Here is a 25,890-nt window from a genome sequence, read left to right as displayed (position 1 = left end):
GAAGATCAACCATTAACCCACCTTGCAGAGGTAACCTCTGTCAACCCTCTAGAGAATGTGGTCCCAGACTTTTTGTGCACACACACATATGCACCTTCCCTGAGGGAAACGGGGCTCCTCTGTAGGGGTGCATGACATTTTGTGCCTTTTTTTTTCACTTCAGTGAGTTTATTTCTAAAGGGAAAACTATAAACCACAAAATTTCAAAGCTGTCCCATTTTTATAATTATAGCAACAATGTTTACAATTAATTTTTGAGTGCTTACTAAGGGACACAAAATTTGCTCAACATTGCTTGGCTCAGTCACATTTATTCTTGAGAGTGAGAAGTGGCAGTGCGTGTGCCCACTTTAAAGACAGGTCATAGAGGTCCACTAAGGGTACGGGGTTCGCTTATGTTCTCCCAGGTGGCAGGTGGAGTCTCCTAACCTGTGCCTTTTGCTTCTCCAGAATTTTGCCCTTCATGTGTCTGAGACTAAATCCAGCTTATAGCCTCATGTGGTTAAGAGACCTGCCTTCTGAACATGCTGGGTAGACGTGGTTTCTCATCCTGGGGACGGGGACCCCACTTGCATCTCAAGTCCAGGGTACTGCGGCTCTCCTCTGCAGCCTGGGGGCCAGCTGGCTTTGCTCTAGGTCTGTCAGAAGGGAAGGGCGAGTGCATCTGGGGTCCCCAGGAGGGGCCCTTCATTCAAACACCAAGGGAAGGCTCTCCGGGTGCCTCAGGAGGGCCCCGGGAAAAGCAGGGATTGTCCAGATGAGCTTGGCCCTGCCTCCTGGGCCCCGGGAAGTCTGAGAACCAGACAACCACAGAACAGCACAGCCAGTGTTACGCTAAAGCACAGAGCAGGGCCCCTGAACCCTGCAGGATGGGGCCACTCAGCCAGTGGAAGAGGGGCTGCAGGGTGTGCCCTGCAAAGTAAGGCCAGGGTCAGAGTCTGGCACCTTCCAGGAACTGATAATCACTTAGAATGGCAGGAGGAAGGAGCTGGCGGAGAGGGCAGACACCAGGTGCTGCATGATCTGAGGGGCGAGCAGGCGACCGTCACACAGGACCGTGGGAAGGAGTTCAGACTTTATCCTACAGGCAGGTGTCAGGGAGGATTGAAGCTGTGGACACAGGATGGGTGGAGATTCACGTTCCCTCCCCTGCCTCTAAATAAAGACCCTCACAGCTTAGCTCATGCCAGTGCCCACTAGCCAAACAAATGCGAGGGGGTACGGGGGTTTCAGAAGCCAGGCCTGTCACAGCTCTTACTACAGTGTTTATGGAACCCCTCAGTGTCTAAAACCGAGCTCAGGGTAAGAAAGTGCCAGCCCTCCTGTTGCCCAGAAGGGGCTGGGACCCTCCCCTCCCAGGACATTTCCAAACAAAGGTCAACTGGTTTGAATTTGGTGTGCCAACCCCAAACCAGGTTGGGAGCATGTGGTTCTGGCTTCTTGAGGACAGCTCCGCCCGGTGCTAATTAACATGCACTGTTGGTCTTGTTGGCCCTGCCCTCTGGCTAGAGCCCCACCCACCCCAGAGAAATGGGCCTCCTGGGAGCACCCCTTCAGCCTGCGGCCTGGGCGTGGGGCCCGTGAGCGCGCTGGCACCACCCCAGAGGTCGGCGCCGCGGGCAGGGATGCCCATCTGGGACACCACTCTTGCAAGGCTCCCAGGTGTCCCCGCCCGGTGGTGCGGTGGGAATGCCCCGTTCTGAAGAGGGTTGGCAGATGACCGGCAGCCTGTAGGTCTCTCTCCATGCATGACAGCTGCAATCGGTGTTTGAATGAGGAAGAAAACATGCCTCCTCATCTCTAGTAGGCAAACCCTGGGGTCCCTCTGAGGGGAGGGCCTTCCAAAGACAAACAGACCCAGTGGACAAGCTAAGACAGCGGTTGCCATGTTGATAAAATACGGAGAGAGCGCTCTATGGCCCTGGCACATCCAGGCACACGGGGGAGCAGCAGGCAGCGGGCAGTAATTCCTGTCTGGGGTTTCTGTGCCGGGTGTGCGGTGAAGATGTTAAAGTGCATCCCTTGGAGGAGATTTACTTAGTTGTCTGTATTTTCATTCTGATCCTCAAAGCCACAGTGAAAATCCACAATTTGAGGTTTTCAAAACAGGCCCAAGAGGAAGAAGGGCATATGCAGGTGAGGAGGATGGGAGGGATGGATCTTTAGTGTAGACGGGCAGTGGCAGGAGAAGCCCTGGCACCCCTGGGAGGGGCTGAGCTGAGCGGGCACCCTCAGGGTGCTTGGCTCAGAATCAGCATTCTCCCCGGAGCTGCAGACCCGCCGCCAGCGAGAGCCCAGCACCCCCGTGGGGATGACCAAGAGGATTCTCACCGACTGCGGACAAGGCCCACTCCTGAATCCCCTCTCCAACCAGTTCCTCCCTGGGCGGGTCTCTCCCATCCCAGCACTCGGCGCCACTGCCCGGTTAGGCCGAGAACATCAAGAGTGCCTTTGCTAGCCATCATTCACTGCCCCCACCCCATAGCTAAGCCATGGCATGTTCCTTCGGCCCCTCCTCTAAAATATGCTTAAACCCACGGCCCCATCCCACTGCTCCAGCACCTCCCCAGGGCAGAGCCACCGCCTCCCCACATCTCCTCCCCACTATCCGGGCTCAGCACGGCACTTGGAGGGGCCATCTAGACAGCAGACCATGAGCCCCCTGCTTAAAATCCTGAAACAGCTTGAAATACAGAGCTCTTACCCTGATCCCAAGACTCTCCCTCACTGGCCCCGGCCCGCCTGAGGACCCTTGTCGCCGCTGCAGCGGGCTGACCCTTCCCCTCCTCTCACATGTGGGGCGCATAGCCCCTCCCTGACCCAGCACCCCCAGGCCTTTGCACATGTGGCACTTCTGCCTGGTGCACCTTTCACCCAGCTTTCCATGGCGGGTCCTGCGTGTCACTAAGGGTTCAGCTGTCTAAACTCATTTCCTCTCCCCCCACCAGCCTTCACTTTCTTCAGAAGAGTCATCGCTGCTGAATTCTGACTTGTTTGCTACATTCTCTTTCCCTGGACTTCCGGCTCCATGAAATGTCACCAAAAGCTGGACCCCTCTTGTCCAGAGTGGTGTTCTTAGAACGGGCACATGCATCTATAGGAGCCATTAGGAACTCGGGGACATTAGGCACGGTCTTCCTGTGATTCACCTCATCTCTCAGCGTGTGGGCAACCTGGCGGCCCCCAGTATGTGCTCACTTTTCAAGGAGGACATGGAAGCACAGAGGTCAGCAACTAGCCCTGAAGCAATCTGAAGCCATGCTCATCTGATTCCACAACCTTTTGCTCTTAACCATTGCAGACACTGCCTCTACCTGGATTGGGGAAGGACAGGCCCGGCTGCCCAGAGGCTCCCCTCCAGGAGGGCACCCCTAATGCGCTGCTGGGGTGTCTGTGGCTGGCGGGGTTGAGGATGGCGTGGGAAATAAATGGTTCTCTGAGGCTCTCAGAAAATGTTCAACAATTAGCACCAAAGGTCTACTCAAACCCCAGGCCACACCGCTAGCTTATATTTCAAAATACAGACCAGGGATGTACATGTATGAGAAGAGAAGCTGCAACGATAGAAATACTCATAATGTACACTGAGAAGCTTACTGCAAATTTGATCACCCAACCCCAGCCCATCAAAACCTGAAACCTTTCTGAAAGAATCTTTTTTGTTTTTAAGTGTTTTCATTTAAGTTTTGGATGGATAACAGGAAGTCGCTGAGGTCCAGGCGTCTTGGCTGAAACCACAGACTCGTGCCTTATTTTCCCTCCGCACTCTCTGAGCCGGCCACTTCCCCCACCTCCCTTTTTATTTCTTTTACATTCTAGCTCTCGAATGTTTATTCTCTTCTCTAATGTGCCTTGCTGGACTTCATCTATCATGTAAGAGAGCAGAATCAGCAATCATTCGGTAATTACCAAGGAGTAATAAATGCTGAAATTAGCCATCTATTACCAATGGTCCGCTCGTTCGTCTATGTAACATTGGTTTATTTACCTAATTCCCTCGTGGAGTCTTCTGTGAACTCCGGGTCACGGCGGCTCAGTGCGGTACACCGCACACAGCCTGATCTTCTGCATTTCTGAAATGTCACCACCCTTGCGTGCAGATTTCGTAGGAGTCCCTCGTCTAGAAGATGCCTCTACACAAGACGCGCCAACAGCACATCGCTTTGCAGCGAGACTGAGCCTGCCATTCACCCGCCTACCCCTTGGGGAAGACCCTGGCAATGCACCTGACATGCATGGTCCTCCTTCCACCCCTGGGGTGCCAGGAACTTCTCCCTTTGGCTCTTTCTACACACTCATTTCTCCTCTTAAATAAGCCCGGCTGCAAGCAAGAAAGCCAGTGCTCAGATTGCAGTGAGGCGGGCAGAGAAGTGGGTGCTGTGACCTTGCCCGCCTGGGAACAACAGTGTCCTCAGAACACCCTCAAAATACTGTTGCATCTTCCTCCTCCCCGTCAGCACCACTCACAGCTGAACAAGTGCTTCTTTCTGTAAAGAAACATACATTTAACAGACAGCTTTCTACCTCCAGGTCTCCTTGGACCTTCACAAACAATAGGCAAGGGCCTGGGGGCTGAAAAGCATGTGCTCAGCGCGGTGGAGAGAGGCAGTTAGGAGAACATGATGAGCGCAGGAGCCCAGCAGCCTCAGTGGGCATGTGCCCACCTGAGGAACCGGGCTCCTGAGGGTGTACCTGTCAGAATCAGCCAGAACCTCGGATTTAGGGACAAGTCCTTTGCGAATAGTGGTCCGCTTTTTATGTTAAATTCCACGTTAGAAATCATTGAAAGGATCATGCAGTGGATGGAGCTGGGAAGGGGGTCTGTGTGTATCTCCATTGCTGTGTCTCCCCACCCAACCCTGCCTCACCTCCTCTCAGAACCTCAATGTCCCCATTGGCAAAGTGTCAGGAACTGGACCATATGCCTAAACACGCAGAGGTGGGGCTGTTTCTGGAACGCACAGGCTGGGTGTGAACCCCAGTCTGGTCTTTTATAGCTACGGCATGTTAATCTTTCTCAACCTCTGCATTCCTTCTCCTAGATTCTTTCACACTATGGGAGCACGCAAGAGTGCTCTATGAAACAAGACTTTCCTTTCCCCAGAGAGAGGCAACCTATGCTCTCGGTGAAGGGTTAGGCGTGGGCTCTGCATCAGCAGGGCCTGGATCCGGCTGTGCCACCTGCTGACTGGGAACCTGGGTGCGGCGCTGGTCGGTCCAAGTCACAGATTCCTTCTCCCACGCCTCACGGAGCTTTAAAGGGGGTCAAAAGGGATAACATGCAGAAGTACCGTGCACTCCACTTGGCACTGAGGGGGCAGTTGGTCATGCTTAGCTGCTGCTAATAACAGTGGGGCTGTATTTATTCTCATCACCATTATCCTTCCCATGGGAATTCTCATGTTCCAGGGAGCATACACAACTGTGCCCATCAGTGGAGATACATGAAGAACCTGTGGTATATATGTGTACACACACACACACACACACACACACACACACACACACACACACACACACACAGGAATGTCATTCAGCCACGAGAATGAAGGAAATCTTGCCACTGTGGTGACACAGACAGACCCTGAGAGCATCACGCCGAGTGAGGGAAATCAGAGGCAGACAATACTGTGTGATGTCACCTACATGTGGACTCTAAAAATGCAGAATGGGTAGAAACAGAGACTAAAATGGTAGTTACCAGGGACTAGGGGGTGGAAGGTGGTGGAATTACAAAGATATTGGTCAAAAGGTATAAAAAAAAATTATGCAAAGGCATCCGAACATCTGACATTTTTGCCTTCTTTCACCTGTTCCAAGACAGCTAAAGGTTTTCATTGCCCTTCTCTCTGGCCCCCACCTACAACCCTCTGGCCTCATACATTTAAAACTCTCTTTTAGGGGATGAGTCACTTAGACAGGTAGATGGAAGTTAGGGATTTTTTCATGGAAGAGGGCTGGGTCTGAACTTCCAAGGAGGGCTAAGGCCACAAGTTCTCTTTCAAATAATTAAAGAATGGCCACCATCCCATTGAAAGGGGACGGGCTGGGCAGACAACCGAGAGAGACTCCAGCGGAGCACCCATGCCACCTGACGATGACTGATCGGTTGAGAACCCAGACATGCAGGCCTGTCCTTATTTGCACAGCTGGGAAATGCTCCCTTCCCTGTGATTTTTGAAGGGGAATCAGGAAGTGCTTCTTTGCGATCTTGGTGCACCGAACATCAAAGAAGGTCGTCAGGGCCCTATGGAGTATCTGGCTGCATCAGCCCCTCTTTTCAGCTCTCCCAGGTCACTTGTTTATCCAACAGTGGGAATGCAGAACTTTAGATTACACAAGCCATTCGACAGTGGCAATGATTATTTTAATGTCTTTAAAATCATTTGCTGCTTTGCCTCATTAGGGCCTGTTCCCTCAAGATAGGACCTAGTTATGCAGAAAATAAAATGAACCAATGGGCTCCAGGCCTCTCTGGATTTTGCCAGTAGATTGGAAGAGGCAGACAACGCCTGCAAGGGGTAGGAATGTCCCCCGGAATCCATTTCTAAGGGCAGTGCCTGAGGTCCACTGGCTGAACTGTCTCCACGGCCCCCAGACTTCCAGGCAAGAAGGTCAGTACCTAAAGAGGGTCCTTGACCCCTTCTCCCCAGGGATGAGGTACCAGCCCTGCTGAGGCCTGCCCCTCCTCAGGACCAGTCAGCCAACAGGCTTCTCCTTGGCCGCCTGGCCTCCTGGCCTCCCCCTAGGTCTGCTCCAGTCCCAGGATGCTAAGGCTTCATTTCACTGAAGAACTTGGCTGAGTCAGGGTGAGAATATGTAAGAGAGGCCCTCATGTCACTTGAGATGGAACATGCTCTGCTGCATCCACACTGTAACAACCTGAGACTATGAACAGTGATTTAATTAATGACCACAGAAGAACACTGGCTCACCAATCTTACGCGGTCTGCAACCTCATGACTGGCACACCGCGAAGCCAGTGTTCACGTGGCGACAGATGACCAGACCTAACATTTCGATGGCGACTGCTACTCTGAAGGGTGCCAATCAATGACATTTTATTCCCAAGGTTCCTGAGAAGAAAGGCCAAGTGAGGAAGGTGAGACTATCAAGAGGCCTGGGTCTGTCGAAAGGGTACAGACCAGATCTGAGCAGAGGGATAGGGAGAAGCGCTTTGCAATCCAGCGGCCCAGCCAGCTGAACAGCTACTATTTCCTCCGTGGATTTTCCAAGCTGCTGTACTCAAGAACTGACAAGTCTAAAAGGCTGTATTTGATAGCCAGGCCCTGAAATACTCTGAATTGACCTCCAAAGGATGCTTCAAAGATTCTTATAAACAATGACTAAAACTAAATTATGGTGTAATGTTGATGAAGACAAGACCTCAATTTGAGTAATTTTCATCAGCTGGACACAGACGGTGGTTAAAAACAATACCCCATGACTAAACGCATATTCGTCAAGGGAAGGATTGTAATCTGAAGTGACAGGGGGAACAGTAAAATTTTTAAAAGTTTAAATATGGAAAGAAATTCTTTTTCTCAAGACCACAGAACAAAGGAAAAACATGGGAGAAGTGTAGCTCACTCCAGGTTTTCAAATGTCAACAAAGTCTCAAAACTTATTTCAAGAACGGCCTCTTAACTCAGAGACAACCTGGGATGCCCTGGGCTGCCTCGCCTCATGCCTGTGCTCATTCCTCCCGTATCTTCCCCTTAAATGAAGCCAAACGCATTATTCAGGGACAGTCAGAATTACTGACACCTCTTTGTGGTGCAAGCCAGCCCCAGACTAACATAATTGTAGAACGGGTTATTTTAGAGTCTCAAGGAAATGTTAAAAGCTTCTAAGTTCTCTACATGTTAGGTGAGAAAATTGAGACTTGCTTAAGAGATTGTTCAAGGAGAAGTGGATAATTAAAGACGATGCCAAAGGAAAGGTGGGTGTCACGTTGGTTTGCCTGGCAGGGTACCTGCTTTCTAGCCTCCCACCCCACTGATGGCAGTGGAGAGACCCTGAACAGTGCTTGTGATTTTTCCTGTGGGCATCCAGTGCTCATAACCCAATTCAGTAGTGGGGAGATCTGGCCCACGCTGGTTGTCAGAATCTTTTTGGGGGAAAGCAAGGGGCTTGAAATCAGAACTTAGAGTTGCTGACCAGTCTCAAATGGAGAAGACAGACTCTCCTCTTCCTAATGTCATGCGTTGCCCACAACCCTGCTGTGTGGACAGATGAGCGTGCAGGGCGTGGGGTGGCCGTTTCCAGGTGTGGGCAGGCCACGGTAGAGAAGGTCCACGTATGGAGGAGAAGAGTCCCGGGGAGTGTGGAAAGAAATCAAGAAGGGAAAGAAAACCCAGACACAGCTGCCCGATTCCTCATGACACATGAGCTTGCCTTCCCTGTCCGGGTTCTGAGTCAGTCCTCTCTCTTCAAAACACTCGTCTTTTCAATCTCAGGGAGCAATTCTGGTTGCTTGCAACTGAAATAGCTGTCATAAGAGCTGGGATGTGCAAGCTTTCACTGAGTCGTTTGCATTCCACTAATGTACACACTGCAACTTTTGTTAAGGGCTGGCATAGGAAACAACATAGAAAAGACCACCTAAATCCAGCATTACCAATTTACTGTGCAACCGGACATGCTTCCCTTTGTAAGTATGTGTAGTCAGTGCACTCATTTCTCAAACATTAGGGGAATGCTCACTCTCAGTGAGGTAGCAGGCTGCCTCTGTCAGACTGATCCAGGTGACGTCAGACTCAACGGCTGCTCCCATGGAGCACAAGGCCTCAGAGGGGAAATACGGCATGCCCACAGATCAGAGGGACGCCAGGAAATGCACAGGGTATTTGTGCCAGGCACTGAGCTACTAGTTTTACCTGTGCGGCCTCATTTCATGTTCACAACACCTGTGGGGGCAGATGTTGTCACTATCCCTATTCTGTAGGGGACATGACTGAAACCTAGATCGCTTTGGTAACTTGGGTAGTGGAGGCTGGATTTGAACTCGAGGAGTCTGGGTTAACACACAAGGAATGTGGACTCCACCCCCTGTGTGCCTCCTATGCTTGGTGTCTTGGTTGCATGGCATGAAAAGAAGCCCTAAATAGACTGGGGGGCCCAGTTACTCCCGGCCGTGCCTCTCCCAAAGCGTTGTTTCTGACACACAACAGGGGATCGTTCATCAATTAACCTCTGAATATAGAAAAGCCAACCGTTATTGAGCACTTCTGGGTACTAGTAATTATTTCATTAATTCTCACATTTAAGAGGAATCAAAGGAAAGGCTATTACCAACATTCCCATTTTGAAAATTAGAACATTGAAGCACATTAAAGTGAACTAACATAACTAGTTATGTAGGCTGAGTCATGCCATGGGAACATATCGAACTGGGCATCTCCGTGGCTCTGTGTGGTCACTCAGGGACCCAGGCTGAGGAAGGTCATGCCATTTCATGACTATTCCATTGGAACACATAGTTTGAGAGTTCACAACAGCAGGAAGGGAGAGTAGGATGCCACCCCCCACACCAGCTCCTAAAAGGCTTTAGTTCAGAAATGACCCAGGTCAGTTTTGCTCACAGTCTATGGGCCAGAACCCACCTTGAGGCCCCCACCTACCTGCGAGGGGGCTGAAAACAGCCTGTGAGTACCTGGATATCCAGTGGGCAGTAAATTGCCCTGCCATACATACCTCCCAAGGGCGCTCAGCTACTTAACCACCCCACCTGACTCTGTCCTCACAATCTGTAAACATATTTCTGGAGAAGCTGTTACAAGTCTGCCAAGAATCCTTTAGAAACACACACACCTTGTCTTGGCACTCACGGCCTTCCCTCGGCTTTCTCCACTTAGGACTCTCCCGATTTCTGCTGTAATGTCCAAGGGGAAGTTACTCAGAGCTGAGCACACGGGGGAGCCTACCTTTGTTGGCACACGCCATCCACTTGAGATTGTCCGCAAAAGCAGCCTCGCGTCCAATGAGGTACGTGAACATGCGGACCTGGAGGAAGACGAGCACATGGGTCAGAGTGGCCCCCTGCTGCAAAGACTGTACGCCAGCCCCCCGCACATGTGCTTTACCTCTTTAATGCTCCAGACCTCCCATCTGTTGGCGCATATTTAAAACATTTGAAGTACAGTCAGCTGGAAATATACTCAAGACTGGGGGCCTTTGATCTTTTAAGCCATATGGCACTGGTGGTGGTTGTTTTCAGCATGCAACGCATGGCAGAAGAGTATAACTTGAAATGGGAGACGGGCAGCACCGGGGGCCTGGGTGGGCTGCACACTTGTGGGTAAGGATCCGCCAGGGCTGGACTAAATCTCCAACCACCTTCCTCATCTGCATGGGAAGCACAGAATGTGCTCTTTGGGGAATGGAAACACCACCAAAAGACCCTCAGCATTTCCCCCCAGTGGTGAGGACAGGCTGCACGCTCTCTCCTACTACCTGTGGTGTCTGGTGTGCTTTTAGACGGTAACTAACCGGGACGAGAGGCAGCGCCTACAGCCAGGAGGCCAGTGGGGACTCTCTCTCTCCTTCCTGAGGTTTCGGCCCAGAAGAGCAAAGAGCACATGTCAAAACCCTGGCTCTCTCGTTTTCTATTGCTTTCTCAACTCTGAAGGCAGAATTAAAAAAAAATAAGGCATGACCCACCTCCCAAAGTAGTATCTGAGGATTAGATGGAAGAAAGATTAGGAATTAAAAGAGTGAAGCTTAATTTTCATTCCAATTTAACATGGTATGTGGGTCAACACTACACAGTCCAAGCAAAGCTCTTCTGGCGGGTTATGCACCGTCCTTCGGCCACCTCTTCGTGGCTGAGTTAAATGAAGACACGGTATGAGATGCTTGATGCTGGCCATGCGGCCAAAGCTTTACCAGCTGAGGTCCCCTGAGCTCTCCCGACCGGGCCCGGCACCCCGGCTGCTCCCTCGGAGCCTCGTGACAATCGTAGTTAACTGGTTTCCCATGGGGTCACCTCTCGGAGGTAGATCTCCCCTGGACTGCCCAACTCGGGGAGGGAAAGGAAGAGACGCATCTCTCTCCCTGGCTGTGTCCTCATCGGCACGGTACTTGGAACGTTACAACTTAATGCAGGAATGGACAGACCTATGAATGAGCCCAGAGGCTGTGAAATTCAGCTTTTGTTTTAATTGTAAATAGTCTCATATCTGGGAATTTTAACTTGAAGGATAGTTTCTGGTGATGTTTATTTCCCACATAAAGAGATGCTTAAATACACATCATCATTACGTAGCCTTTGCTGTTCTCATCTGTCTTCAGCGACGCAGTCATCTTGTCCATATGGCTCCTGCCAGAAGCCTCCTGGCAGTGGGCAGGCAGACGGGCCTCTGCCTCTCTCCAAGCCCCCAGCTCTTTCTCACACGTTTCCCATGGCAGTCACATTGGGAGGAAGGATTCTTACACTGGGAAAGTCTGGCCACTCCTGGGGGACAAAGAGGAAGAGCCAACCCCATATAGCCAGAGGTGTTGACCTGGTTGCCCTTTTCCTGCCCAGCATTTAGCTAAAGATGTCTGATTTGGGGGGAAACTGATGTCTGGTTAAGTAAAGTGACTTGCTTCATTTCAGGTCCTGCTGTAATGACAGAGATCCTCTGAGACCTCAGGACAACACCGGGGCCGCCTCTCGATCACCTGGGGAGTTGGTTCTGACAGTACAGGAAACCCCACCAGGGCTGGAATCCAGGCTTTTGCCCCTGGACCCATGTCTTCACCTCCCATTTCAAATTTAAGCTATTTAGAGGGAAAGCATTAGACTGATAAACAACAGGCACCCCCACTAGTGCTTCACAAGCAGAAGCCTGAGCATCAGCTCCTAGGAAAGGAGGCTCTGAGTCTATCTTTGTAAGCAAAGGGGAAAAGACCTGACACAAAGCAGCCCGTTTGTATTTCAGCCAAGATACCTGCGTGCGCCAACCTCCTCTGCCATCCAGATGGAGAACCTTAGGTAAACTGAGTTCTCTTTCAGAGGCATAGCTAAAACTCCAGAACAATGCTCTCTCTGGCAAAACGTCTGTAATTCCTGACTTAAGAAGACAGCGACCCACTTGGAAAAGCAGCAGGATAGCACCTAATTTCCAACCCGACATGCTGCTCAGAATAACTGAGCCAACGATCACCCCAGTGACAACAGCCAGCAGAGAGACCCCTGCAGCAGGACTGCCGTCCCTGTGGCCACCAGGGCTGCACTCGTGCACCCATGCAATGTTGTGTTGGTTTGTATTTTTTTTGACTGCTCATGAAAGAAAATCAGAATCATGTTCAGTACTTCCACGTATGTGCAGTCCTTGGACATCCCAGGGCCTGGGCCTCCTTATCTGAGTAGAAATGGCACGGAAATGACTTGTCGCATCTGTGCCTATGAAACAAACATAAACAAAGGACCCTGGGTTCACACCCTGGATTTCTCACAATAAAACCTTTCAACTGGCAACAGAAGAAAGGGATTTTGACTCCAAAATAAATCTTTTGGAGAGTAATTTAACAATATCCATGACATTTTATATTCATAATTTTTTCAGACCCAGTACCTCTACCTCTAGGCATTTATCTTACAGCCAAGATAACAAATCAAATGCCACAGGGGGCTGAGCAGGGACCACAGATGACAGGAAGCAGTCGGGTATGAGCAATCGCTGAGTGCATGTCTTCCTATAATTCAGTTTTACACATTTTCATAAATACACAAAAATGGTAAAAGTACAAAGATGTTCACCTTCACTATTTTTAAGGGTCAAAAACTATTCAACCCTGTGTGTTTCTGGATAGCTGATTGGCTAAGAGGTTACAGAACTTACACATAGCAGGATACGTGTGCAATTATGTACTCATACAGAAAGACATCCATTAGGAAGTGGCAGGGCGAAAAGAGCAGGTTGTAGGACATTGTCAGCACAGAATCCCATTTTTTTAGAAAGACCACTTACACTTCTTCATAGACGTCTACATCATTTGAATATTTTTACAAATGAACACATATTGCTTTAATAATTCAAGGCCATCTTAAACGAGAAGAAAGTAATGACAGTCGCTGCTGCTTCCTGACCCATTCCGTAAGGACAGCGCGAACCAGGCCAGCGTGAGGATCAAACACGAGAAGGGGAGACACGAGGGGTCGACGCCCCAGCCTCGCATCCCCCAGGACGGGTTGCCTCTCACCACACCGTCCAGTTACTGGAGGGCAAGACCTTTCTGAGTAACCCAGTCAAACTGCTCCTCATTGCCAACCCTCACCGATTCTCTAACCTGATGGATGTTATTTCCCATAGTTGGCGATAGAAGCGCCATCAAACAAACTTTCGCCAGTCGCGTTGGACAGCCTTTTCTGATGCGGCTGTGCGCTTCAGCAGAGGCGGACTGGGGCGGTTCCTGAAGCGCGGAGACCGTGGGAAGGGGCCCCGGCACCGTACAGGCCAGAGCGGGGCCCGCACACACCGACGGCCGCAGAGAGCCGGGCCCTCTGCAGGCACACGGGCTCTGCCTTCACCAACGTGGCCCAAAGCCACCGACCGGCCCTTTAGTTCATGTGCATCTTCCGTTTAAGTTTGAATGGTCTTTAAATGTTCTACAAACCCAATTAAGCTTAATAAAACGTTAGGATGTGGACATTTCAAAGTTCAAAGTTGCTTAATTTAATCTATTTAGCGTAACATTTCAATCTACTTAGTATAACGTTTCCCAAGCAAAACAAACAAAAAAAACTCAATCCCGTTTTTCCCAACAGCAGATTATGCTTCATAATTGTGCTGCTGCAGTTCCCACCAGCTACTCCAGGCGCGGCATTCCTGACCACCTTTGGTGAATCTAGGTGGTTCCAGTTTACAATGACAATGAATCGAATTCTCTCTTTTTACAGCCTTTAAAGCAGGGGAAGGACAGCGGCTGCCAGGGGAGCTAAAGGGGCGGCTGCAGAGCCTGAAGAAGCCCGGCTGCCTCCTGCCCGGCTCCATTCAGTGACGAACCGGAGGCTACCGAGGCCCATGCTTGGGAGGTGGCCCCACCTGTGAGCACCTGCTACGTGCCAGGACCGTATGAGTGGTGGGGATATGACGGGTAAACAAAACAAACTCTCTGTGGTCAGAGCGTTTCTACTTTCACGGGAGAGACCCAGACAGTTAGTGGCAAATTCACATGCAGCACGTATTTGTTGGGGTAAATGGCTAGGAAGGGGACCCAACAGGGCGAGGAGCGCAGAGCGCTGAGGGCTGCTATTTCAGAAGGGGGACGGCAACGCCTCCCCGAGAAGGTGATACCTGAGCAGGAGTCGGGACAAAAAGGGGGTGGTCATGGTCACTGCGGAAGCACGTCCCAGGCAAAGGGGACACAATGTGCAAAGTCCTCGAGAGGGATGCCCAGGGGATGCTGAGGAGACCAGCATGGATGGAGAGTTGTTGGCAAGGAGAGGTGGTAGGGGGTGAGCTTGGACAATCAATAGGGGTGAAACATGCGGCGCTTGCCGCCATGTCCAAGGGGGGCTTCTCCCGCAGCAAGAGGGGGCTGAGCAGGAGCCTGCCATGTGCCACACACACCACTGTCAAATGGCTGCTCTGTCTACACTGGGGAGAACGGGCCAGGGCCAGCTGGGCTCAACCTGGCTGCCCACGTGATTTCCCTGTGGCGTTCTTACAGCGCCAAATGCCCAAGTGCCATCAAAGAACAGCTGAATCAGAACCTCTGGTCACAGGGCCCAGCTTTCAATCCCCACAGAGGGTCCGAGCACGGCCACAGGGAGATGGCACGGGAGCAGAGGCCATGGCGACAGTCCAGGTGGGAGACAGCAGGGGCTTGGGCCAGGGTGGCACGAATTCTCAGACGTCCCAGCCCCGGGGTCCTCAGCGGCCTTGACCCCCATGTGGAGGCGGAGTCCCCAGCACGCACCCTCTGAATCAAGGATGCCCACCGAGCTATATTTTTTCAACAGTGCCCATGCAGGGCTGACATAGAAAGACTGAGGCCAACCCTTTAAAAAAACACCACCGAGATGAGGCCTAAGCCCAGGGAAGTGGGGCTGGGAATTAAGAAACCATCAAAGCCATTTCCAATAAAGGCGCTCCTACAGATTGTTAAGGATTAGGCTGAACTTGGAGGTTAAAATCCAGTGCATGGTTCATAAACACAGAGTAGCCATCAAGAAGACATTTTTAAAAAGCTTGTATCAATCCAGCAAAGACCTTCAGATATCAGCCACACTGGGCAAGCAGTGTCCGCCAACTGCACTTTGCCCTTCTCCCGAGAAAGGGCAATTCTGTGCCCGGACGTAGGGCTAAGCTGGGTGTTCACACCCAACACATGGCCCCTTGAACCTACAATAACCCCACTCCTGCTCCAGAGGAAAAGGGTTGGGGATGAAGTGCTTACCGAGAGGCCTCCAAATACGTAGTCTCTACTTTCATAGAAAAAAGAAGGCAATATTTTATTTTAAGTAACATTTAACTACAAATCCATTATTTCTATCTCATAATACATGCAACTTAATTGGATTATATGTATAAGTGACCTTTGTTACAAGAACCATCTAGTACCTATGGGTGCCCACACCCATGGGCTCTAAATTTCATTCAGCTAAGTGGCAGCCTCTGCAGACTGGCATATGGACCCCTCTTCACGTCTTCTCACCTGCTCGCGTTCCTTCAGACTCACTGCCCAGCCCCCTTATTCCCTAAAACACCTCCAGGGTTTCTCAAAAACAGCGCCCAACTTGAGCTTTAGAAAGAAGTCTCCTCATGTCTTATAAAGCCAGCGTGATGTTCCTGAATGTGGCCTTAAGCTGTGTCTTCACAAAAGCTATGCCTCACCAACATGTACTGTTATTTGCTCATTTCTGTGGTTTCCGACGCAGGGAATTCTCTAAGCAGAAGATGAGGGCTTGAACTTGACTGTTCACAAAAATGCTCCGTAAGTCACCGCTGATGCTGTCCCCCTGAGAACACTGCCAGAGTAGAGGTGGCCTTGGAAAAGGCTGGTGCCAAGGGACACAGCTATACTGAGCAGGCTGCTTTAATCCAGAAGCCACCATGCTTATAATAAAGGGCAAATATCCTGATGCAGAAGGGAGAGAGAGGCATATAAGGTAACACTGCCCTGAGCAGTGATAAATGGGGTGAACTGGATTACACTGCAAAAATAACAACATTTCAACAGATGAGTATCATAGATCATTATGATGAATAAACTGGCATTTAGGGGATGCCCTGAGTCTCTACAATCTCCTTCCTCTCAAACATAGTGCCCGGTACCTCATGCGTGGTAGTAAAAATGTCCCGATTCACAGAAAGTCGCCATTTGTAATCTTCTGGCCAGAGAGATGCCAGTCCAGCTTTATGGCCATGCATTCTGTCGAGGGGAAGGAGAAGGCATCTCTGGGTCACCCGGAGACTGCGGCCTGAGTGCGCACAGTAGGGCAGAGGACATTCCACACCACCTCCGAGAGCAGGAAGGGGTCTGGGCATGAGCATCCTTGCAGGTGGTGGTACCATTCACTAGATTCTCCAGCTCCACCGACGTCACTCAGGGGCAGAGTTAGCCAGTTAATGTGTCTTCTCGTTTCCCGCATCTGTGCTGCCCTGCCCTCAGGGGGCCTTGCTGCCTGGGAGGAACGACCCTCCCTGGGATGCCTGAATTCTGTAGCAGTGAGCGAGGTGCCTGTCAGTCTGATGTGCAGACAAGCCCTTCCAGGTCCCATGCCCCCACCACCTCCCTTTGTCAGGGGCTCACCCCTGGGCCCTCATCCCCCACGCCAATCATCCCAGGTCCTGGGAACAGCCAACTAGGGACAGGCCCTACACCCATTATCAAATGGAAGCCTGCTTACCTGCTTTGCCTTTCTTTCCACGGAAGTGGCAAAAGGCCACTTTTGTGTGTGTGTGCCTGTGTCTGCATGCCTGACCATATGTGACTCAAGGGAATACCGAGTATCCTTAACTCAGGAGACCTGGGTTCCAGGAGGGCCCGGCTCCACACTTACTGGCCTGGTGACCTTCAGCAGGCGAAACTGTCTGAGCTGCCGTTCCCTACGTATAACACGTGGGTCATCCAGCCCCCACCTCACTGGGATGAGGAGCGAATGAGACAGTGGATGAACGGGCAGCTCAGCAGCAATGAATTCCAGTCAGTGAGGCTGCACCCCACTGTTTCAGACAACTTTGCCCATAAAACTAAACAAGGGGAGCTGAGGAAAGCTGAACCCCCACCCACAGGCACTCCCTTCACCCTGCCCAGGGATTTGCTTAAAGAAGAAATCGACTTTCACGGGTGAAGAAGATGGTTTTTCCCTAGGGGATGGTGTTGAGGAGCCATCGCTGACATCTGTCATTACCAAGGGTGAGATGGACAGTTCCTGACACAGAGTAACACTAGAGGTACCATTCCTACCAACGTTCGGACAGTCATAGGCCCACAGAGAATTTGGCAGGGGCTATAGACTTTGTCTCTAGGAAAAATGCCCAAGGCTGCATACAATTCACATCTCAGCAGACATGCAAGAGGTTTGGGACATCCCACCAAAGCCCAGACCTGGACCCCTGGACCCTCCGGACCCCAGGATAAGATCCTCAGTCCTCTATACTTCTTGTATCCTACACTTTAAATTCCTCAAAAACAACCCCAAAAAACATGTTCTTTGGACAGTGAAGATGGGCTCTCTCATCTGATGTGCTCACCAATTGAGAGAGTTCACACATTCATTTACATGCCCATTCGCCACTGATTTAGTGAGGACCAGATGCCAGACATCCACGGTCAGTCTCAGAACAGGGATGTCAGGGGTGATTCCCCACACTGGGGGACAACGGGGAGCTCATCATGAATCCTGGGACAACGTAGGCATCTGTGTAAACCTTGGGTTCACTCATCACATCGTGGAGTCATCAAATGACAGTTAAAGGGGCAGGAATGACAGGACCCCCGTCTCCTTCATTCATGAACCCACCGAATCCGGCACAATGCTTGGCACAGAACCAGGACCCAAACACTTGTTGATTCGCAATACCTAAAAATCTGTTACTACTTTCTCTCCATTTTTCACAAATTTTGGAAGTCAGAAGAAGTCAGCACGGGACTTGTTTAGTTTATCAGTTAGAGGTCTTTCTCTCATTACCAGCTTCATGTTAAACGCTTTCCCCGTCTCCAGACCAATCTGCTGTCCATCAGATGACGCTTTACTTCCTTCTGTGCTAAATTCCCTTGATTTCTTTTTACCCTGAAGCTCACTAATAAAATAGGAAGGAATGAAGGAGGAAAAATCTCCAGTCTTTGTTATTACAGCCTCATCTTCAGGGTTAAAAAAAAGGTGTCTTATCTGAGGCCTCCCACGGGTGGATGACCAAGTTTATAATATGTTTCTTCCAAGATGCTGCCCCTTGATTCTAGAAGGAAGCCAGGCAAAGATGACAGCCAATTGTATTTTAAGCATCTGACTGCTTCAGGGATTATCTAGCTGGGAGAAGACTGTACGTTGAAATAGTGATGTGGTACTTGACATTCCAAGCACCTTTCAGCAGAAGTCTCTCCTTTCCCCTCACAGTCTGTGACAGTTTGTACAGATGGCAAAATTTTATGAAAAACAGAGCTGACCGGGTGGACAGGTTAGCAGAATGCAGAGGGTACAGGACAAGGCTGGGAACTGGACACACCTAGTTTTAGAATCCGGGTCTTCCCCAAAGGAGCTTGATGGAAGCCTCACGGTCCCTACTTGTACCGTGGTTAACCTAATACCACCCACACGGAAGGGTTGCCGTTAAATAGAACAAATGAAGTAAATGATAGGGGTTGGAGGTGGTTGGTGCTACAAAGGATTGTGCGTGGCGGGGGTGGGGGGTTCAAGAGGAGACCTCCAGCGGTGTATAGGAAAAGGCCCAGGGGTGCAAGGTGTGCATGCATGACTGGGTCTGCCCTCCTGGACACTAGAGAAGGGCTCCGATTTCCTTACGGTGCCTCCCTGCCGAGTTTGTCTGTCTCTGCCCTCCTTTACCGCTGCACTGGCGAGATGCCTAGAGCCCGTGTCAGGGCACAGGACCAAGACTTGCCGGGCCTTGAACACAAATGTGGTCCCCTCGTGTGTACCCATGGGGACTTGGGGCCAAAGCCGCAATGCATTCAGTACAGTGCTCCCTCCCATCCCACTCTCGTGCGTCCGCACGGCACAGGGGACAAGTGGAGGATTTCGGAGTTTGGAATTCTGCCCAAATCATTCTCAAACTCACTAACGCCAACAGCCTTTGTGAATTCGAAGCTAGCACAGTTGCCTTCTCCCAGGGTTCCTGCCACTTCTATTTTCCCAGCCAATCCTCCCTGTCACTAAGAATTTGTCCAAAATAGCCATTTGTGCTGTCGCATCACCTGCCACCTCTGGGCTGACTGTCAGTAAGAAGAGTCCGGGACTCGCCAGGCAGCTGTGAGGATATTGTTGAGGGCAGTGTTCATTCCGTTTTACCTGCAATTCTCCAGGACACAGACAGGTAGTGACATGGCCCCTGGGTGGGTGGGGATGTATCAGAATCACCGGTGGGGTTTGGCAGCCAGGATATGTGACCGTTACCTGTGCCAACCTCTCCCCCTCCAGAGTTCCAGGGTTCCCGAGAGCCCGAACTGCCACTTGGAGAGCGTGCCCCCAGCTGAAGACCTGCTATTCCGACATCAGTGGGCGGTGGAGGGGGCAGGAAAGCCAGTGAAAGCTCTGGGGTACATGGGGAGGGGAGGGCCATTATTTATCTTTGGAGAAACCCTGGGGAAAATGTATTCCTTTTCTTCAAATCAGTGAGAGCTGCATTTCGTCCTAAGCAATTGTACGTCCCAGTCCTACAGACTGTGAGCCTTATAGCAGCCCAGTGTTCCCTCCAGGCACTGGCTGCCCTTAAGCGGAGGATGCAAACACCCCAAAGAGAGAGAAAGTGGTTTGGGGCTCTACGTTCATACCCCTGCCTTCGGGGTCCCTTTCTGCCTCCTCCTGACCTCTAATTTGTGCTACATTTTCTGTTTCCCATGCACTCACCCTCCTACTTAGTCTTTCATTCATCAAGTACTAACTGGAACCCACTAGATGATAATCACCCCGCTCAATGCTGGAGACACAATGGGGAGAAAAAAATCTTCTCTGCTGTCCTGGAAGTTGTTAAGTTTTGGAAATACTTTTTATAGAATGAGGGAGGCAGGGAGACATGAAAAAATGAAAAAGCCGAGGGAGAGTGGGGGGGCCTGCCTCCCGTTAGTCATTGCTCCTGACTTCTCCGAAGCGGCCCTTCCGGTTTTTATACTATCTCTCTTCTAACTCTGTGCCCTGCATTTCAAACAAAAACAAAGACACTTGTTCTCTCTTGCTAGTTAAAGGGTCCTGAAGAGGATCGTCTCCTTTCTGGGCTGTGTCCCTCCTTCCCTTGCCCCCCACAAAGTAGCTGGTTTATCCTGAACAGGACGCCAGCCACCAGGAGCTCGACAAACCCGACTCCAGGTGGTAAGAATAAATTTGGGTTTTGGTTTTGTCTCTGTAACCTACTGCTTTATGGGTAGTAAAGGTACATGTAAATATTATTTCAACTGATAAAAGAAGCCATTTAAAAAACATTAAATTGTTTCTCCCTCCTTTACTGCGATGTAATTGACAAATACCATCGTGTAATCTGGAGTCTACAACCCTGGCGATCTGACCCATGGATGCACCGCAAAACGTCAACCACCACAAGGTCAGTGAGCACCACCATCCCCTCGCACAGCTGCTATTTTTGTGCGTGTAGTGAGGACACTAATGACTGACTTTCTTTGCAACTTTTGAGCATATGATACAGTGTTGCTGACTCTAGATGGCACGCTGTACATGGCATCCCCAGCACTCACTCACAGCAGAGCTAGGAGTTCACGGCTTTAACCAGCGTCTCTGCATTCCCACACCCTGCCTTCGCCAGACCTCGGCAACACCATTCTACTCTGTTTCTGTGAGTTCAGATTTGTCTCGTCTTGTTTGCATTTTTAGATTCCACACGTGAGTGAAATCATACAGTATTTGTCTTTCTCTGTCTCACTTATTTCATTTAGCATGATGCCCTCAAGGTCCGTCCATGTTGTCACAAATGGCAGGTTTTCCTTTATTATGGCCGACTAATATTTTGTTTCATTATATTATAATATGTATACGTACACACAAAAACATATATATATAACATTTTCTTCATCAATCTGTCCACTTAAGGTTGCTTATGTCTTGGCTATTGTGAAGAGTACTGCAATGAATATCGGGGTGCAGGTGTCTGAGTTAGTGATTTCATTTCCTTTGGACACACACCCAGAGGTGGGATTGCTGGATCATGTAGTAGTTCATTTTTAATTTTTTGAGGACCCTCCATACTCTTTCCCACTGTGGCTGCTCCAGTTTCCATTTCCACTAACAGCGCACAGGACTGCCTTCTCTCCACCTCCTCGCCAATACTTGTTATTGCTTATCTCTTTGATAAAAGCCATTCTGACAGATATGAGGTGGTATAGCTCTGCGGTTTTGATTTGTATTTTCCTGGCGATTAGCGACGTTGCACATCTTTTCGTGAACCTACTGGCCGTTTCTGTCTTCTTTGGAAAAGTAACTGTTTAGGTTCTCTAATCCATTTTAAATGGGGTTACTGGTCTTCTTGCTGTTGGAGTTGTAGGTTGTATGAGTTTCTCATATCGTTTGGATATTAATCCCTTATCTGATACATTTTCTCCTATTCCGTAGGTTTCCTGTTCATTTTGTGGATGGTTTCCTTTGCTCTGCCTTTTAGTTTGATGACACCTTACTTGTTTATTTTTGTTTTTGTTGATGGTGCTTTGGGTATTATAACTTAAAAAAACTGTTGCCAAAACCAATGTCAAGGAGCTTCTCCCTATGTTTTCCTCTAGTTTTAATAGTTTTAGATTTTACATTTAAGTTTTTAAATCCAAGTCATGTTAATTTTCGTGAGTAGCATAAAACAGGAGTTACATTTTATTATTTTACAAGTGGATATACAGTTTTCACAGATCCATTTATTGAAAATCCTTTGCCCGCTGAGAATTCTTTGTCTCCCTTATCAAATATTAGTTGGCTGTGTATGCATGGGTTTATTTCTGGTATCTTGCTTCTCTTCCATTTCCTGTGTCTGTTTTTACGCCTGTGCCATACCATTTGGATTACTATTGCTTTGTGGTGTGGTACATAAAACGTATGTAAAATACGTAACAATATGAAATTGAAGTGGAAGGTCTCCAGTTTTGCTCTTCTTTCTCATGATTGTTTTGGCTATTCTGGGTCTTTTGTGATTCCATACAAACTTCAGAATTTTTGTTTCTAGATCTGTAAAGAATGCCATGGGGACTGGGGCATTTTAACAATACGAATTCTTCCAGATGAACACAAGATGTCTTTCCGTTTATTTGTGTATTCTTCAATTTCTTTCATCAGTGTCTTATAATTTTCAGTGGACAGATCTTTCACTTCCGTCATTAGATTATTCCAAAAGTATTTTATTATTGTTATGCTATTGTGAATGGGATTTTTTTTTAATTTCTTTTTTTAGAGAGTTTGTCAGTATATAGAAATTCAACTGATTTTCGTATGGTGGTTGTGTATCCTGTAACCTTCCTGAATTCCTTTCATTAACTCTAACAGTTTTTTGGTGGTGTCTTTAGGGCTTTTCTTTATGTAAAATCATGTCATTTGCAAACAAAGACAATTTTATTTCTTCCTTTCCTATTTGGATCTCCTATTCCCATTTTTATTTCTTTTCCTTGCCTAATTGCTCTGGCGAGGACTTCCAGTAAATGTTGAAGAAGAGTGGTGAGTGTGGTCACCCTTGTCTTATTCCTGATCTTAGAGGAAAAGCTTTCTACTTTTCAGCACTGAGCGTGGTTTTAGCCATGGGTCCGTCACATATGGCCTTTAGTATGTTGAAGTATGTTTCTTTATACCCGATTTATTTAGAGCTTTTATCAAGGAAGTGTGTTGAATTTTTTCAAATGCTTGTCCTTATAAAGTCATATTCCTTCTCTTAACTTTGTGCACTGGTAGGAAAAACATTTGAAGCCAAAAGAATCCTTCCTGACCCTTCCCTCAACTTTTTGCTCCTGGAAATGAGCCCCGAGGCACTCTCCACATTCTCTTTTCTTTTTCCCACTAAGTCTTATATGTCAGGGAAAACAGCTGGAAGTTAAGGAGCACTGGTCATGCAATCCATCTGCGTTGGTGGAAAATTCATTGTGACAATTGCCGAGGAAGGTGTGGTCCCTGCAGGAAAACAGATGACCCTGTTCTCAGGGAGATTCCACGCAGTGGAGGAGAGAAGCTGACCGGTAAGAAGCATGCACGGGGAACGCACACGGATGGCGGGAAGCGGGGTCGGGTGGGAAGCAGGCGGACCAGTGAGATGCAAGCCAAGAAGGCAACGTATTTTAACAGAACAACAAACACCAACTGGAATCACGTTGGCAGTCCTGAAGGCTAGAATCTGTTTTGTTTCCTCAACCTCATGTCTTGTTTATTTGTTTCTGGGGTCAGGATTTTTCATGGGGACCAAGAGAGGACAAAAATAGACAGTGGTTGCTGGAAATGAGCTGGCTTGTGGAAAATAATGTTTCTCCCAGTTGGGAGTCTCAAGAGTGGTCAAAGCTGCTGGCTTTGGTGGCGGCAGAAAGTTCTATGATTTTCCATCGTGCACATTGCTTTCTGGGAGATGGCAGCTTTTTCCTGGAGGAGTGAGTTTGAGGACATGAGATTGCACTGGAGAGGATGTGCTGCAGCCTGGAAACCCTCTCTTTCCAAGCACAGAGGATGTCTGGTGACAGCAGGCATTAAAACGGATCTAAGCAAGGACATGGTATGGGGAAATATTAATAACTCATTTGGAAACTTCTTGCTAGATATAATTCTTGTGATTTCTATCTCCTCCACCAATACCTTAGCCCGAGACACCAATTCCTCTCAACTGGATGGCCTAGGTAGGCTTCTTCTCTCAGCTTTTCCATTTCTATCTAGTCCCAGAGAGCTTGTGACAACAAGAATCAGCAAGTGTCCCTCTTCTGCTGAAAGCACTTCAGGGACCTTGCTTTTAATTTAGAATAAGGATCAAATGCTCTCCCCCACCCACCCCAGCACTGTTTTGCAGCCCCATCTCACGCTGCCCCCACCCTCACCATTGCCAAATCCCTACCATCCCCTTCCTCCCGGGCTGACTTAGTTCAAATTCCTCCTGCACCTGAAGCTTTTTCCTGTCATAGGGCCTTTGCACATGCTGCTTGCTCGACACTTAAATGTTTCAGCACAGCTGTCTGCATCCCATCCTTTAGATCTCCCAAAGTCTCTCCTTTCATATTATCTAAAATAAGCCTCCCTTTTATTCTCTGTCTCAGCCCCTATTGGTTTTCTGTATAGTATTTGGTGCAATTTATAGTCATTTTATTTGGCTACCATTTGGCTACCACACACACACACACACACGAGGAAGTAGTCTTGACGATGAAGGTACAATATCAGATTTGTTCACTATTGCTGAACTCCTAATCCAGCACCTGACCCATAGCAGATGCCCCCAAATATTTATCAAATACATGAATTAATGCGGTTACTGCTGGCAATTTAAAAGGTGTAAGCACAGGCTAAGCAGGGAGAACCCATCACGATAGAGGTAGAACATGCTAAGAGAAATACACAAAGCACTAAAGCCTTAAAAGTGAGGGTGTTGAGCACTGGCACACTGCCAGGTCCCTGTCTACACTAGGACTGCAATGAGGTGGGCACTGTCCCTGTTCTCACCTAACGGGTGAGCTACCTGGGGCCAAGAAAGCCACTTACACAGCGGGGTAAGTGATAGCTGTCGGACCCTTTTAAGGTATGTGGGACTGCAAAGCTCATGCTCTTTAACTGCAACATTATGACATGAATATGTAATGATTGGGCAAAGGACATGAACAGCCATAAAGAAAGCAGAAGAAATACTCAAGGTAACCAAAAAACAAAACAAACAAACAAAACACAGAATAAACGGGTCAGTCTCACTTTAAAGTACAAACACAAATTAGAATTTAAATAAGAGTTTGGGGGTATCTTCTATTTGCTTTTGGCCACCAAATTGAAAATGTCTTGTGAATGATGAGGGCACTGGGAAATAGCCTTCCTCCTGGCAGGAATATAAACTGGCAGAAGCTCTCTGGAAATAACTTGGCCATATCTTTCAAATATTTACAATGTGCACAACCTTTGACACAGCAATTCCACATCTAGGAAATTACTCCTAGGATCTTTTTTTTTTTTTACCACCAAGCTGAAATTTTTTATTTTGCTGAATTGTACAAATGGAATCCATGCAGCAGTCCATATTCTATGGTTTTTAAGAATTAATCCACTGATGATTTCCATAGGATGCTTTGTCCAGAGTTCAGAGAGAGTTCATGGGTTTGATATTCTTTGAAAGCCTTCCTTTTCTACCTAAAATTAACTTGTCTTTTCAGAAGTCTTGTCTTTTCAAAAAGATGTTTTCTTTTCTTTCCTCTCCATGTTGCCCAACGAAACCATCAAGCAGTGAGACCAAGACTTGACCTAAAAGATGCATGTGGCAGCACGGTCTGCACGAGAGAAAAACTACGATAACCTGCATGCACCCCTGCAAGGAGATGAACTTACAGTACATCCATTCAATGGACTTCCCTGAAACCATTACAAATAATGGCAAAGGGGGGTCACTTAATGACTTGGAAAGACACCCCAGAAAGAATAAAATCAGTTCCAAAGTGCCATGTACAGTCTTATCCAATCTATGCAGATGCATGGAAAAACAATGGAAAGATATATACAAAAAGTGTCGAAGGCCACAGTCTCTGGAGGTTGGATAATAGGCGATATATATTTCTTTCCCATTTCTGCCTTTT

The 25,890-nt window shown here is 48.7% G+C and overlaps 1 protein-coding gene across 7 annotated transcripts in view; it reads right to left on the bottom strand.

The window, feature by feature from the left end:
* The window catches only part of CACNA2D3 (calcium voltage-gated channel auxiliary subunit alpha2delta 3), a 699,185-nt gene that overhangs the window by 234,371 nt on the left and 438,924 nt on the right, over nucleotides 1-25,890 (bottom strand). For all 7 annotated transcript variants that reach the window (XM_073230729.1, XM_073230727.1, XM_073230728.1 and 4 more), the window contains exon 12: nucleotides 9,927-10,005. In XM_073230729.1, the coding sequence (XP_073086830.1) occupies nucleotides 9,927-10,005 (79 nt within the window). The remainder of the gene's footprint in view (nucleotides 1-9,926; nucleotides 10,006-25,890) is intronic.

This window comes from Manis javanica, chromosome 3 (assembly GCF_040802235.1).
Source record: "Manis javanica isolate MJ-LG chromosome 3, MJ_LKY, whole genome shotgun sequence".
In the NCBI taxonomy this organism is placed as follows: Eukaryota; Metazoa; Chordata; class Mammalia; order Pholidota; family Manidae; genus Manis; species Manis javanica.
Note: the sequence above shows the minus strand (reverse complement) of the source record. Positions and strands in the feature narration are given on the sequence as shown.